The sequence below is a fragment of the Candida parapsilosis genome, contig 005809, assembly GCF_000182765.1.
Source record: "Candida parapsilosis strain CDC317 annotated contig 005809".
NCBI lineage: Eukaryota > Fungi > Ascomycota > Pichiomycetes > Serinales > Debaryomycetaceae > Lodderomyces > Lodderomyces parapsilosis.
The window spans coordinates 1,515,940-1,530,828 of record NW_023503281.1 but is presented as its reverse complement, the minus strand read 5'-3'; the positions used below and the strand labels follow the sequence as shown (position 1 = coordinate 1,530,828).

General features: G+C 37.4%; 7 protein-coding genes across 7 annotated transcripts; 2 read left to right on the top strand and 5 right to left on the bottom strand. All coding sequences in view use genetic code 12, as the record gives it.

Moving 5' to 3' along the window:
* Positions 1-234: 234 nt before the first annotated feature.
* Positions 235-2,490, bottom strand: CPAR2_207170 (serine/threonine protein kinase; the record flags this gene model as incomplete). The annotated part of the gene is made up of 1 exon (XM_036809625.1): positions 235-2,490. One exon carries the CDS (start codon positions 2,488-2,490, stop codon positions 235-237), a length of 2,256 nt encoding a protein of 751 aa, XP_036666243.1.
* Positions 2,491-3,574: 1,084 nt separating this feature from the next.
* Positions 3,575-4,204, top strand: CPAR2_207160 (uncharacterized protein; the record flags this gene model as incomplete). Its single annotated transcript, XM_036809624.1, has 1 exon — positions 3,575-4,204. The coding sequence occupies one exon, from the start codon at positions 3,575-3,577 to the stop codon at positions 4,202-4,204; it is 630 nt and encodes a 209-aa protein (XP_036666242.1).
* A 161-nt stretch (positions 4,205-4,365) lies between these two features.
* CAF16 (putative ATP-binding cassette family ATPase) lies at positions 4,366-5,394 on the bottom strand (the record flags this gene model as incomplete). Its single annotated transcript, XM_036809622.1, has 1 exon — positions 4,366-5,394. One exon carries the CDS (start codon positions 5,392-5,394, stop codon positions 4,366-4,368), a length of 1,029 nt encoding a protein of 342 aa, XP_036666241.1.
* A 122-nt stretch (positions 5,395-5,516) lies between these two features.
* GCR3 (Gcr3p) lies at positions 5,517-8,336 on the bottom strand (the record flags this gene model as incomplete). The annotated part of the gene is made up of 1 exon (XM_036809621.1): positions 5,517-8,336. One exon carries the CDS (start codon positions 8,334-8,336, stop codon positions 5,517-5,519), a length of 2,820 nt encoding a protein of 939 aa, XP_036666240.1.
* Positions 8,337-9,250: 914 nt separating this feature from the next.
* Positions 9,251-10,894, top strand: CPAR2_207130 (flavin-containing monooxygenase; the record flags this gene model as incomplete). The annotated part of the gene is made up of 1 exon (XM_036809620.1): positions 9,251-10,894. The coding sequence occupies one exon, from the start codon at positions 9,251-9,253 to the stop codon at positions 10,892-10,894; it is 1,644 nt and encodes a 547-aa protein (XP_036666239.1).
* Positions 10,895-11,252: 358 nt separating this feature from the next.
* On the bottom strand, positions 11,253-11,633 carry CPAR2_207120 (uncharacterized protein; the record flags this gene model as incomplete). Its single annotated transcript, XM_036809619.1, has 1 exon — positions 11,253-11,633. The coding sequence occupies one exon, from the start codon at positions 11,631-11,633 to the stop codon at positions 11,253-11,255; it is 381 nt and encodes a 126-aa protein (XP_036666238.1).
* Positions 11,634-12,252: 619 nt separating this feature from the next.
* On the bottom strand, positions 12,253-13,893 carry CPAR2_207110 (flavin-containing monooxygenase; the record flags this gene model as incomplete). The annotated part of the gene is made up of 1 exon (XM_036809618.1): positions 12,253-13,893. One exon carries the CDS (start codon positions 13,891-13,893, stop codon positions 12,253-12,255), a length of 1,641 nt encoding a protein of 546 aa, XP_036666237.1.
* Positions 13,894-14,889: the final 996 nt, after the last annotated feature.

Sequence of the window (14,889 nt, the reverse complement as noted above, 5' to 3'; positions counted from 1 at the left end):
GTATAGATGAAGTAGTTTGATTTGGTTTAGGACATTATAGTATTGACAGGTTGCTTAATCATACACATGTATCATACACATGTATCATACACATGTATCATTTACACCTTATTTGTAGCCCGTCTCACAGAGAAATCAAGTCTAACCTACACTACTGCATTCACTGATTCCTTCCATTCATTCGTTACAACACTATACCCCTACACATTCGCTTCGCTTCGCTTCCCATACACTTCATAGCACATTATCACCATTATAAGTCCATCCTCCAAATTGTTTTTGTACACTTTCAGTCAAGAAATCATCAACAACTGAATCTTGAGGCTTTTCATTTGTGAAATCTTGATCGAAATTTGACGTATCTAACAAATTTTCAACATTTGGTTTAAAAGGAGGTAAATAACTCTTGTTTAGCAATTTATTCCAATCAATGTCTTTGAAGAAAGGATGATTCTTGATAGCTTGTGCATCATTTAATCGATATTGAGGATCTTTTTGCAACAATTTAATCAATAAATCTTGAGCATCGGTATTTTCCAAAAATGGGGGGAATCGCAATGGGTTTTGCAAGATTTTCTTGTACATTGTAGGCACATCAGAATCATAAAATGGTGGTAACCCAGTCAACATTTCGTACAACAAAGTACCTAATGTCCACCAATCAACACTTCTAGTGTAACCCTGGTTCAATAAAAGTTCAGGTGCAAGGTATTCTGGCGTACCACAAAATGTATTTGTCTTGTCATCATTGCTCATGTTTAGCTTACATAAACCAAAGTCACAAAGAGCAATATGTCCTTGATAATCAAGCAAGATATTTTCTGGTTTCAAATCTCGATAAATGACATTCAATTCGTGCAAACTCTCCAATGCAGTCAACAATTCAGCAATGTAGAATCGAGATCTATCCATACTGAATTTGCCTTCTCTTTGTAAATGCCAAAACAATTCTCCTCCATTGATGAATGAAAGTACAAGGTACAATTTTTCGGGTGATTGGAATGAGAATTTTAAAGGAACAATGAAAGGGTTGGTAATCCTAGCCAACACTGTTCGTTCAGCCAAGGTATGGGTGACTTCCAGTCTAGATACAATGTGTTGTTTTCTCAATGTCTTTAAAGCATAAATTTGTTTGGTATCCTTTTTAACCACTTGCATAACTTTCCCAAACGATCCTTTACCAATGACTTTCAACAAGTCGAAATCATCAATTGAAAGATGCTTTTTGGTTAACGGTTTATACTCTATAGTCAACATAATTTCACCCATATCCTGACGTATTGCATCCAGAAGGACTGCATTGTAGTTGGTGAATTTCAAATATTCATGGTGCATTAATCTCACTTGCTGAGTGTGTGATCTTGTATTCAATGGTAATTTGATTGTACCGATAAGCAAATCTCCGATGTTGACTTGTGAACTTGATGATGTGTTTGATGAGTTTGATGTCATTGATTTGTTAGCACTATCGACCTGATAATTTGTAAATAACTGCTTGTTGCGATGTTTCTCGGAGTCTGGGATCAACACGTTGGGTAATCTCATGAATAGGTTCAAATTTAAAAACTGGGAGTTACTATTGATGCTCAGTGACTTATTTGTAACATCAAAGGAAACAACTTGATTCCAAGTCGATTGATTAACTGTACCCTTTTGTGGCTCAATAACCAAAACGTTATTCTCAAACTCAATGGTCAAGTAAAGCAATGACTTGACTAGATTTTCTGATTTGGGGATTGTGATTATCGATGGCAATAATTTTGTGGCATTTGCACCTTGTATAAATTCACCCACATCATTTTCCTTTTCTACAGTTGCCATATTTTTCATCAATTGTTGTCCAACGCTTTCACTACTTGAATTTATAGCCAATGCATGTAAAATCTGTTTGTTGTTGTTTATCTTTATAGGTAATTGGATATTTTGTGAACCATATATTTTAACCGTGAGTAAGCCGGGGGATGCAGTAGCTCCCGTTGCAGCTGCTGCATTTGTGGTGTCATTAGAGTTAGAAGCGGCAGACGTTGCCTGACCCACTGAGGTTGGATGCGATGAAGAGGGAGAGCCATTGTTGTAATTTGATGAGTCTGTAGTGATGTTCGAATCAGTAGTTGTTGGTTGCAAAACCCCTGCTTGTGGTGAAATTTGGTTATCAGTATTGTTGTCACCCGAAGAAGACACGTTCCTTCCACTACTGGCACTACTATGCAAAGTCGACTGTTTGTCAGGTGAATCATCCTTGACTGATAGCTTGGACACATCATTGCTAACTTGATTGACAGATATAGTCCTTCTCGAGTCAGAAGGAGTTCTCTTTGGTGTCAGTAACACATCATTAGAGGTTGTTGATGCAGGAGGTGGTGGTGTTGATTCTACTGATCCATTGCCAGATACATGATGATGATTGTGACTCAGTGATTGCTGCAGCTGCTGCAGCTGCTGCTTATCATTTGAAGACCCAAACTTGAGTTTATTTTTGAACTTGAACATTTGTACTAATCAATTTAATAGGAGATAGACTTACGATCTCTCTCTTTCTCTGTGCGTGTATGTGAATGTGTGCGTGTGTGTATAATCCTATTGTTTAAGTATGGTAATATAGTGATTATAAATTGTGAGTAAGTGTGTTGGTATCTGTCAAAAAGTATAACGTATCGTTATTATCAATTATAATAATTTTGACTAGGTTTAGTTTGACAGACTGTTGTTGTTGTTGTTGTTTTCTGTTTTTTGTTTTTTACGCCTTCTCCCCTTTCTATGTTACTGTCTCTCTTTTTGACACATTGGACACTACTTTTTGTATTAATACTACTACTACTACTACTACTACTACAACTAACTTCAAAAAACACAACACTATTACCTTAGTACTGCAACTATACTCATATAGAACAAGTCAACAAGTCAAAGGGAAGGTGTATTTCAAGTTCCCTGATCAATGGCTTTTCTGCACGTGACTTTTTCCATTGGCTACCTTGTTTCATAGGGGTTACTCCGAAAAGTCTTCTCTGAACTACTACCAAAACCTAGCGTCTGGTGTCTTACTTCAGCTCGACACACTTTAACTTGTACATTCAAATGTTGTAAGCATAGATCTCGTGAAATCAAGTTATTCCTCTTTTTCCATTTGTTACCTTAAAATTTCTTCTTGCTTTGTGTGTAGAAGCAAACGTAATGTTTACCAAACAAACGTACAGGCGCTTTTCCCCTTGGTACTTGTAAATCGTTTGGTAACCCCTTATCGATAATTGGTGAGTTGGTTGGTTGACTAGTAGTGTAGGTCTTTTTGCAACATACACTCCAAAATGTAATAGAATCAAAGTCGCAACATTTTGTGTCATGTTTTTTTTTTTCTACTTCTTTTTGATCTTTTGTATTCTCTAATTTTAAAAGGTTGTGTTGTGTTTACACTTTGCATCAAAAAGTTTCAAAGATCAAAAACACCTTTGTTTTAGCAACCCACACTTTAGTAACACACATACATACACTCGTCCATCCATTGAATTCAACCTATCTCACTCTACTAGAGAAGGAACTTGTCGAAACCTCAACTTCAACTTACAAAACAAATACCATGGAAGGTATCAGAAGCATTCACTCCGATACCACAGCATATCAATTTTTTATACGATCCACTAGCAACAACAACGGTAACACCACAAGAAAAGGCACTTTACCTCTCCAGGAAACATCAACAAATATTATCAACAATAGGACCAACAACTACAACAACAACAACAACAACAACAACGTAACGGCCATGTTACGAAATAACAAGCTATCGACTACTTCATCACCAATAAAGCCAACTAATGATTTGCGTAATATCAAAAAGCGTGCAGCTACTTCACCAACACCAGCTATAAATTCACAAAATTTAAAAAGAAAAGTAAACAAGATATCATCGATAAAAGCTGATGAAGAAAATGTATCTCCAATCAAACAACAACGCCATGATAACTTAATCATTGCTGAAAAGAGTTCCTTTATTGAGCAAAGTCCGCGTGCTTCTACTGGCCAGTTGCAAAATAGTACCAATCAACCTAGTAATGCATACCCCCTATGGCCACCACTGTCAATTGATGAGGTTGAGTTGCATCGCCAAGTATATTTAATGGAACAAAGAGCCAAATATTATGAATCGCTTTCCCAGTTCTTAACATTGGAACGTCAATTGGAGATGGAAGTCGCCAAAACCAATTAATGGAAGCTGCAAAACCCAACTAATCGAAAATTGCATACTATGTTTGGCTGATATTAATTTTTTCTTGCATGTATTAATCACGTACGTAATTATACTAGATTATACAAAATTATTAGAATTCAAAGAGGTGTAGCTACACACGCCTCCCTTTTGTCTCAACATTACCTCTCACTTCGAGTAGTTTTGAAATACTGCTTTAATTTATCATCACTAGCATCGAAATACGACCCATCTCGTGAATTGATCCAATCATTATGTCTCTTGCGCAATTTCTCCTGTTCATCTTGTCTCAGACCACGTCTCTGTAAATCTTGCGATAACCAAAACAATGCCAATGGATGTAAAGTATTAGATTTGTTAATAACAATCTTATCTTGCCCAATAGCAACCTCTTCACCTTCACCTTTAACTTCATTGTTGCTAAATTCAACCTGATCCATCTTGATATCATTCAACAATAACCCAGAATCAATATGCAACAACCGATCACACCATGTATTACCCAACCCATCGAAAATATGCGTAGCATAAACAGTAGTACAATTACGCTCAATACATTCCAGCTTCAAATAACTCAACAACTTCAGTCGTACAACAACATCCAAATCAATCGTCACTTCATCAAGTAAAAGCAATTTCCACGGTTTGATTAATCCCATAGCAATTTGTACTCGTCTCCTTTCTCCATCAGATAAATTAATCATTGACCATGAAGGATCAATGTCCAATATATCAATTAGTAAATTCCTCCTATCGGTATAAACATCACCTCCTACGGATGAAATAAGTAAATTTACCGGAATATCTCGTTTAATGACTGAATTTGTGATCCATTCAGTTCCTAAATATGTAATGTAGTTGTTGATATCGGCATTATGATGACGCTGTTCACCAGTAGATGAGGTCGATAATGTTGTAGTGGAGAATTCAAATGGATCAAATCCACCAATTTTCAATTTCCCTTTTTTGATTAGTGTCTTGCCCGCCAATATACGTAATAACGTTGATTTACCAGCTCCATTGGGTCCAATTATCAAGTTTGTCGTGCCCCATGGTATTTGAAGCAGGATGTCTTGTAACCCAATCTTGGGGGTATTGTTGTTGTTATTATTCCCGCGTGGGAATTCGTATGTGAGGTCATTAACTTCAATGGCTAATGTTTTATCATTCTTGTGGTTCTCCAATGTCATGCTGAGTGCTTGGTCAGGTTAAACGGTGGTTCCAAAGTGGAGAGATAATTGAAGGAATCCTGCGAAATTACTTTTTATTCTCTTTCTTTGTGTTACTGAAAAACTACACCTTTTTCTACACCCTATGAAATCTCCTTAAACCAACCAAGAATCTCGATTCTAGCAGGTATATTTTCCAACCCATTAAACACATTCTTGATATCCTGCAATACCTCCTCCCCATTAGCTTCAGCTTGGTTCTTGATATATTTTCTAAAATATGACTTGAGTAATCCCAAATACTCATAAAATAGCCATTGTTTGTCAACTTCACTGGAATTATCCTCATTCAATTCGTCGATATGCACAACATCATCAACACCCAAATCCAACTCATTGAGCTTAGAAACAACAATTGTGAAAATTTCAATCATCAATTGTTTCAAAACTGGTGGTTTTGACGTTTCCAATATTCGATTCACTGACTCAATACATGATACATTATCAATGATTAAATTTGTCTTGAATGCTTTGTCAATGAGGTATTTTGGGTCCAAAATCTCAAACTCAATCAAGTATTCTAAAATCAAAAAGATGACTTGTGATTGATGAACCCAGATTCTGAAAATAGCATCAATGATCCAATTTTGTCTATTGGTGACTTCATCATCAGACAAGTATAATTTTTCAAACTCATCATCAGGGTTGGCCACTTTTTTGGCAGAAGTTATTGGTTGTCCACTAAGAAATTTCAATTTATCAACATCTCGATCCAAAATACTCACTTCAGAGTAAATTGATCTCGATCCAATATATGCATACGTTTGAAAAAATAAATTGATGACAAACTTGACAGGGTTGGGGATGTCAACCGAAACCATGGCATCTAATTGGCCACTTTGCACTTGCTGTATTTGTTCAAGTACCGAATTGTACAATTCATTCATTTCTTTATTACTCTTGTAATGTGATACAAGAAATTCATAAACTTGAGAAGCAACATTACTCAATGGTAATTCAGGATTGGTGAAATTGTAAAAAATCTCATCTTGGAAACTAACGTTACTTTTAGTTGCCAATGTTGCTTGCTTGGCATCATACATTTCGGTGATCTTGGTTCTAATTTCTTCTGAGTCGCCATACAAGGCAGAGTCGTAATTAATGATATAATCTCTGGCATTGCGCACCACTGATATATCCAAATACTGATAAAACTCTTCAAATGGAACCACTTCATCATCAACAACGTCAATAAAACTCTCCTTGATTCGCTTTTTATTGGATAATCTAATCTCCTTGGCAATCAAATTCTTGATAAAATTCTTTTTCGGATGATATTTCAATTTGGAAAATTCTTGTGAGTCTTGAACCCATTCATCCCATTTCCAACTAAATTCAAAATTGGAAATTTGGGTAGTCATCCAGTCCAAGAATCGAATCTTCAACTCGAAATCCAACGTTTGTAAATTATTATAAAAATAACGAATGGCTCTACCGAAAACAGGAGCCATTGATTCAGGACTTTCTTTACAACACGAGATCAAAACTGTGTAATAATAAATCTCCCGATGCAAAGTGTGTGGTAACTGGAAAATCATGGTCAAGATACTCTCAACAGCAATATCCTCGATTTTCCAAGTCGATAACGGAGTGGCGTTTTCTCCAGTACGATTTTTGTGGTGAATTTCAGTCAATTCATTAATTGATGTGCCCATGGGACTAAACAATTCTTTGTTGAAGAATAAATCCAAAATAGACAACTGTATTGATGCTTCGGTCTTGTTGAATGATAAATTGGTTAATATATCAAATGATAAATCCTTGAAAAATAACCCAATATATGATTCAATAGTCGGAACTGTTTCAAATTCAGTACCTTGATTGTAAACTTGAAGCAAAACACGTGAATTTTGCTGCCATATACGGTCAATACTATCTTCATTACGTGGTTTGTAAATGTTCATCTTTTCCATTGAAGGTAATGATAATTGAGGTAATTTATGTTTAACAATGTCTTTTGAAATGGCATTACTGTCCAAAATTGTCTTCAAAACTGGCTCCAAAAATGGTTCAAAGTCAAGAAAGAGCTTCAATTGCCAATCTTCAGCTTGCAATTGCTTCAATGCAGGTAAGATCAAGTTTACCATCTTTTTAGGTTGGTATGGGATTTCAAGGTTGTCCATCTTGTTGTCAAATGGTTGAATCAAGATGTTCGATTCCGGTTCAATGATGGGGAACTTGTCAGCAAGTTCAATAATATCATTCAAATACCCATGCAATTCCTCACTCTTGTCGTTGCTCAACAAGTATGGCGTTGCAATCAATACATTGTAGTAAATCTCTTGAGCAATACCATTTCTCTTGTCGGATTCACTTTGCATGTCAATGGCAAATTGTAAAAATTGCTTCAACACATTAATGACTGAATAATCTTCAACAATGGGTGATATGGCTCCAAAAAATTTCAAGATACTTTTGATATTATTGAAAACACCGGCATGCTCCCGTGAAATATCTTCTTGAACCTCACCACCAATTGAATCTAACAACAACTGCATCTTTGTGTGCAAATATTCAACCACATACTTGGCAATAACAAAATTTTTGGCATTACAAATGAATACCAAGTTACTAAGGGCACTAATCTTGTGTGGTTGCTCAATGATAAGGGCATACATGGTTGACAAGATGGCATTTCGAAGGCTCTCAATCTTTTCAAATTCAGCAACTATAGGATTGGATATATAGTTGACATCATCAATCTGGGTGGCGACGTTTGAGTTTTCACCCAATCTCCTAATGTCTTTACACACATTGTTGATTAATTCTTGTGCTGGATCAATACGTTGTCGCTTGGACTCGTAAGAGAAACTTTGTTGTTGAGGTGGGAAACGAGACTCATTGACGTATCCTGATTGTTCTTCAAACTCGTCTCTACTTCTTTTATTAGATTCCGGGTCCATATTGGATGTGTGTGATATCAAACAAAAGTGAAGAGAAAGCACTCAATGGATTCCGGGGGTGTCTTGAGCTGGAATCTGTTAGCTATTTTCTATTTTTTTTTTTTCACTTTTTCTTCGCTCTATTGAGAAGAACAAGCTTTGTTTGATAACACAATCTCGTACTTTGGAATCTGGCCACGTACGAGCAAAAGAAGAACAGTCACAGACTGGCCTCGAGGAAGGAAATACAATGGAGGTTGCTACGTGTCTACAAGTTGTTATTAAGAAAAAGAAAACACTTTCGATGAGCTAAACTCCCTCATTAGTCGACATCGATCATCATCTGGGTATAACATTTATTACCTCAAATGTGTTCAAAAACTTGAATGGCATAGTTTGTCTAGTTGTCGTCGGAAATTGATCTCATTTGAGAAACATATTGCTTAGATGGGGGTGAATCAAAACTGTACTGTCTTCGTAGTTGATATTAGGAAGATAGTTTTGATCTTGGCATACCATTGGAGCTGATGATCTCCATTCTCATTCGTTGGGTGGGTTAACCCCAATTGACGTGGGTGTGTCAGAGTGGGTGTGAAACCCCCATTCGTTTCGTGCAATATCAAGTGGAGATTGGTATTAATACCCCTTACTTTAAGTCCGCATTTTATCTAGTCTTGTCTATATCTCTCCCCTCATTCATTGCTAACTCCGAACACAAAACAACTCCGTTATTTCTCACATTCATAACTTCTCCTCCCCACACGCACACAAAGTTTAATTCTCTTTCCAATGATAAGGAAAGACAAAGGGTGGGGGGATGAATAAAGTTATCCCATCATGATTAATATATATATATATATATATATACACATCTCGAAATACTCCTCGATATAACAACATCTCGAAATATATTCATCCACAAAACTTTCCACATCATGTCGACCATAACTTTAACTAAAGAATCACATGAGAGCCCAACCAAGTTTAGAGCCAAGTACGACGATGAACTTATTGCATTGGGTATAGCAACAGGTAAACCCATCGACTCTTCTTTACCCACAATTCACACGTCCTCCAAAATTGCCATTGTTGGGGCTGGTTTTGGTGGGATTGGAGCGGCAATAAAGACAATCGAAGAATTGAAGGAGACTGATTTCGTAATATTTGACAAGCATGAAAATTTTGGTGGCACTTGGTGGGCCAACACTTATCCTGGTTGCGCATCAGACATACCAGCCATTTGGTACAGTTTTTCACATTCATTGGCAACAAATTGGAGTAAAGTGCAGCCCCCACAATACGAAATGGAGGAATATTTATTGAGAATAGTTGACGAATACAATTTGAAAGAAAAGGCTAGATTCAAAACATCAGTTGATTTATTTGACTACAATGAAAAGACTGGCTTGTGGACATTGAGCTCACATGATCTCAAGACGGGGCAAAAGATTGAACATACTTGTAAATTGGTTGTGTCATGTCGTGGTGGGTTGGTTCTTCCACGTAATCTTGATACACCTGGGCTTGACAGCTTTGGTGGCAAATACATGCACTCGGCAGTATGGGATCATTCAGTTGATTTTAAAGGTAAAGATGTTGTTGTTGTTGGCAATGGGTGCTCAGCTGTTCAAGTTGTCCCGGCTTTGCTAAATGATCCGCAATATAACGTTGGCTCTTTAACTCAAGTTTTTCGCTCAAAGCACTATATCATGCCACCAGTCCCCTCTTTTCTACTCAAGCTTTATCATTTGATGAGTTTCCACTATTATGGTTTAATGTTGGTGCGTTGGTTTTTGGTCTTTGTTTCCGAAATTAGATTCCCCTTGTTCAAAGGCGATGGTTTCTTCGCTAGATTTTTTAGAAAACGATTAACCCAACGGTCTGTTGATTATATTCATCTGACAGCACCCAAGCAATATTGGGATATGCTAATGCCAAATTTCAAGGTTGGGTGCAAAAGAATGATTCTCGATTATCAATATGTTCCAACATTGCATGACCCACGTCTCACCCTCGCTTACTCGGGTATTAAGGAAGTAGTCAAAGATGGTGTTGTTTTGGATGACGGTAAGTTCGTGAAAGCGGATATAATCGTTGCTTGTACCGGGTATGATCTTCACAAATCAGGTAAATTGCCAGCCAAAACCACAACTGGAGTCACCGTATCAGATTTATGGGCAAATGAAGGTACAACTGCATATCGTACCATTTTGGTCAAGGACGTCCCCAATTTGTTTCTAATTGGTGGACCAAACAGCGGAACTGGCCATTCATCAGTGGTTATGGCGCTTGAAAATGCCATTGATTACTACATCAAAGTTGCCAAACCTGTAATCAAGGGTGAAAAAAAATCAGTCGTGGTGAAACCAGAAGCATATAATAGCTGGAGAGTGACAATTCAAAATGAGTTGAAAAAGAGTGTGTTTGGTACCAAGTTTGGTGGTTGTGTTTCTTGGTATAGCAATGAAAGAGAAAACCCAACAGCGTTTGCTTGGAGTCAAGTGTATTATTGGTACATCACTCACTTCCCCAATTATAAAGACTTGATTTATGAAAATTACAAGAAGAAAGCGGATTAGAGGGGAAGACAATGCTATTATTATTAATATTGTTATGTTCTAAGATTAGGGGATGGCTTTAGATTCTTTAGATTGTTTCAATTCTACTAAGGGATGTATTTAAGGCACAGTCCCTTTTGCCTTCAGTCCACAAAGGGACCCCTCACCTAGGAATTTCTTTTCAAAAATAACTGCTTGTTCAGTTTCTATACTCTCGTCCAAAAACCTCTCCATCAATAGTGTTACCAGAGATTGATAGAGATCTACAGGAAACTTTCGATAGAGAGTTAGATGTATATTCTGGAGGATAACCATCAGGTGATTATTGATATCAATTAAGAAGAGGATAACCATCATCGATAACAATTCTTCACTCTCTTTAGAACAAACCAACAAAGATGGTTCGAGCGCCTCCCAAGTAATAAGTTTGCTGAGAATGCTCTGGCTGATCCCCATACACATTCCAATCTCCAACGTGATCATCTCCATACCAAGCAGCAACAGCAACAGGTTCATCCTTAGAGTGCACAATAACTCCAATGGCATCGGCGGGTCGATTGTAATACTCTCCACGATCAAGCACATTATTGACAGTAAGTTCAACTGTTTCGATTTCCATAGTCAATAATTTCTCTACTTCAGTGATCCACTGGATTTTGATCCCCGTGCTTTTTTGGGCTCTTGGTATCTTGCTATTCCGACGGGAAAACTCGATTGGGAGGGCATAAGGTTTGCCTGTTTCTAAATCCAATACAACCATTTTTTCTATTTATTTCTAATTTCGTTATAAAAAAAACACATGGAAAGCTTCACATAAGGTTATTTCAGCACCAATTTATATCACCAAGTAGGTTCACTGTGGTTATACCACGTCGATACGTACAATTATACACATGCCTTTTCATTGGAAGTTCTACACTCGGCCCGTTTGGTGATGCGACATTTATGGCGAAACAATAGGTTTAACAAAAAAAGAAATGTCGCAGGTTGGATCTTTTTCGCAATTTGCGAGTTTTGTGTCACATACCAAATCAAGTGAATTTAAAAATAACCAAAATTTTACATTATCGATATCAACAAGTTGACTGTCATACAATTGTGGGAGATAAGATAGGTTTCAATTCGTCATAATCAGAAATGGCAAGCAAGGGCAATATCTTTTTCTTCTTTCGGGTGGCCACATGTACATACGGCACAAAACTTTAAAATTTTGCGGTGAAATGATGCGAATATGTTACACTTGGTATTACACCCATTTGTATATGCTACAAGTATCATTCTCCAACACTACGACTTCACATTCTAGTCAATCACAAAATAAAACTCTTTTCATATCAAACTTCAAACAATAAATAACTACATACGAAACCACAATAACATCATGCTGTCTTTTTATTATTGTGCTTGTAAGTCAATTCCCTATAGTTGGGGAAGTGAGTAATGTACCAATAATGGATCTGACTGAATGGATACGTGATAAAGTTGGATTGATCACTTCTGTACCATGAAGCACATCCACCAAATGCAGTACCAAACACACTCTTGGCCAATTGGTCTTGGATTAATTTAAACCAGCTGTCATAGGCCTCAGGTTTACATTCAACCGATTTTTCTTTACCTTGAATAACTGGCTTGGCAACTTTCATGTAGTAGTCAATACCATGTTCGGCTGCCATGATAACGGAAGCGTGGCCAGTGGCGGTGTTAGGACCACCAATTAAGAAAAAGTTGGGAATGTTTTTAACCATCATTGTACGGTAAGCACCAACACCTTCAGTGTTCCAAATCTTTTGCAAAGAAGCACCCTTCTTAGTTTTGATTGGTTGGTCAAAAGTCTTTCTGGTATTGTAACCAGTACAAGCAATTATGATATCAGCCTTGATAAATCTACCGTCCTTCAAGTAAAGCCCATTTTCAACAACTTTGTCAACACGTTCATTAGTGAGCTCAATTCTAGGGTTGTTCAATGCTTGAATGTATCCGTAATCAAAAATCAATCTTTTGCAACCAACTTTGAAATCTGGAATAAGAATATCCCAGTACTTTTTCGGTGCGTGCTTCATGTGACTAACAGCCATTTTCCTATTAACCCAACGAACAAGTCTGGCAATTGGACCTTCGCCTCTAAACAATGGGAATCTTGACTCGGCAATAACAACAATCAACCAACGCACCAATTTCAAACCAAAGAAGTTAAAACTGAGAATACGGTAAAGGATAAGGAGAATTTTTGGCACTGGAGGCATGACATAATGTTTTGATCTAACAATTTGAGTGATTGAGGCCGGGTTATATTTTTGATCGTTCAACAAGGCCGGAATAACTTGATTGGCTGAACAACCATTACCGAAAACAACAACGTTCTTGCCTTTAAAATCAACTGAATGGTCCCAAAGCGCTGAATGCATATATTTTCCTTTGAAATTCTCCAAGCCTGGTTCTTTCAAATGGATTGGGTAAACCAAATGACCCCTACATGACAAAAGAATGTTGGCAGTGTGTTCAATCTTTTGACCAGTTTTGACATCATGAGAGTACAAGGTCCACAACCCAGTTTCTTCGTTGAAAATACAATCATCAACAAAAGTATTGAACCTAGTTTTCTCCTTCAACTTGTACTGTTCAGCGACTCTCAAAATGTATTCTTCCATTTCGTATTGTGGTGGTTGGACTCGACTCCAATTTGAAGTTAAAGCAAAGGAAAACGAATACCAAATAGCGGGAATATCAGAAGCACAACCGGGGTACGTATTTGCATACCAAACACCACCAAAATTATCACGCATTTCAAGAATAGCAACATCTTGCTCCTTGAGCGTTTGCAATGTTTTGATGGCAGAACCCAAACCTGAGAATCCTGCTCCAATGATTGCAACCTTGGAGTGGGTATGGATTGTTGGCAATTTATCGTTGGAGTTGACATCAACATCACCGGTCAACTGAGCAGTGCTATCCTTCAACTTGATTCTAAAATTTGATGGATTCTTGTGCGATTCTTTTGTTAACGTGATTGACGACATTGTAAATGATGAAGGTAGTGACAACTTAATTTCAATAACTATGTTGGATTGTGGAAATCGTGGTGGGTTTTTATATCGTGAATCTGGGGAAACATCGCCTCAAGAGTGAACCATTTGTATTTGTGTAGTTAACTGCCCCCCATTTTCCGCGGTTGATGATGGAAAATCCTAGTGATCACAGGAGGACCGATAAAAGGTTTTGTTTCATAGTTCCTTCTTTAGTTGTATTCTTTGCGTCGGAAAAATTTCTATTTTTTGGCGGAGAGCGGGTAGTAATCGGTTGCAAATTTTATAAGAATTGCGTATGGCTTTACAAAAATGTAACGTACGGGACGAAGGCCAATTCAACCAAGCTCTCTTGTGTTTATGGATAAGGTCTTACGAGCTTCAATGCGTGGATATGATGTATTCGACGAAGCTTGTATTGCACTCCGTAATGTTGAAGCAAGGAGGCAAGATTTCATTTAACACATGCCGCCAGACTATCTCTCTTCAACAACACGAGAAAGTAATGCTTTCATCAATTTTAGAACTGCAACTTTCACGCCTACACCTATAAACTCAACCGAGTGTGCATTGGCATTACTGGCGCATAGAATTGGTTCCTCTCAGAATTGCATCACACAAAGCCTTCGTCAACAATAGATTTCTTTGATTTTCCGTAAATATAATTTCCTTTTTCGGCGAGCGGATAGAAAAGAAATGGTTCCCGATTTCGAGAAACATTGGAGACAACTTACAGATGATATGCAATCAAAAATGGCCAGGATCATAGTGTTGCCTCGGAGATACCATTGAGCTCATGAAGTCCCCGGAAAATCACTTGAAAGTATTGTGGTATCATTTCCCGACGACGTGGGGTAAATGGTTGCAAAATAAACCATTGCCATGGGATAGAGTAAGAATACTTAGTACGTCTGTAAAGTGTGTATTATCACAACTTGATTCAAGGTATGTTGCCTCAAGTTATAAAAAGCTTTCTTTTTTATTCAAAGT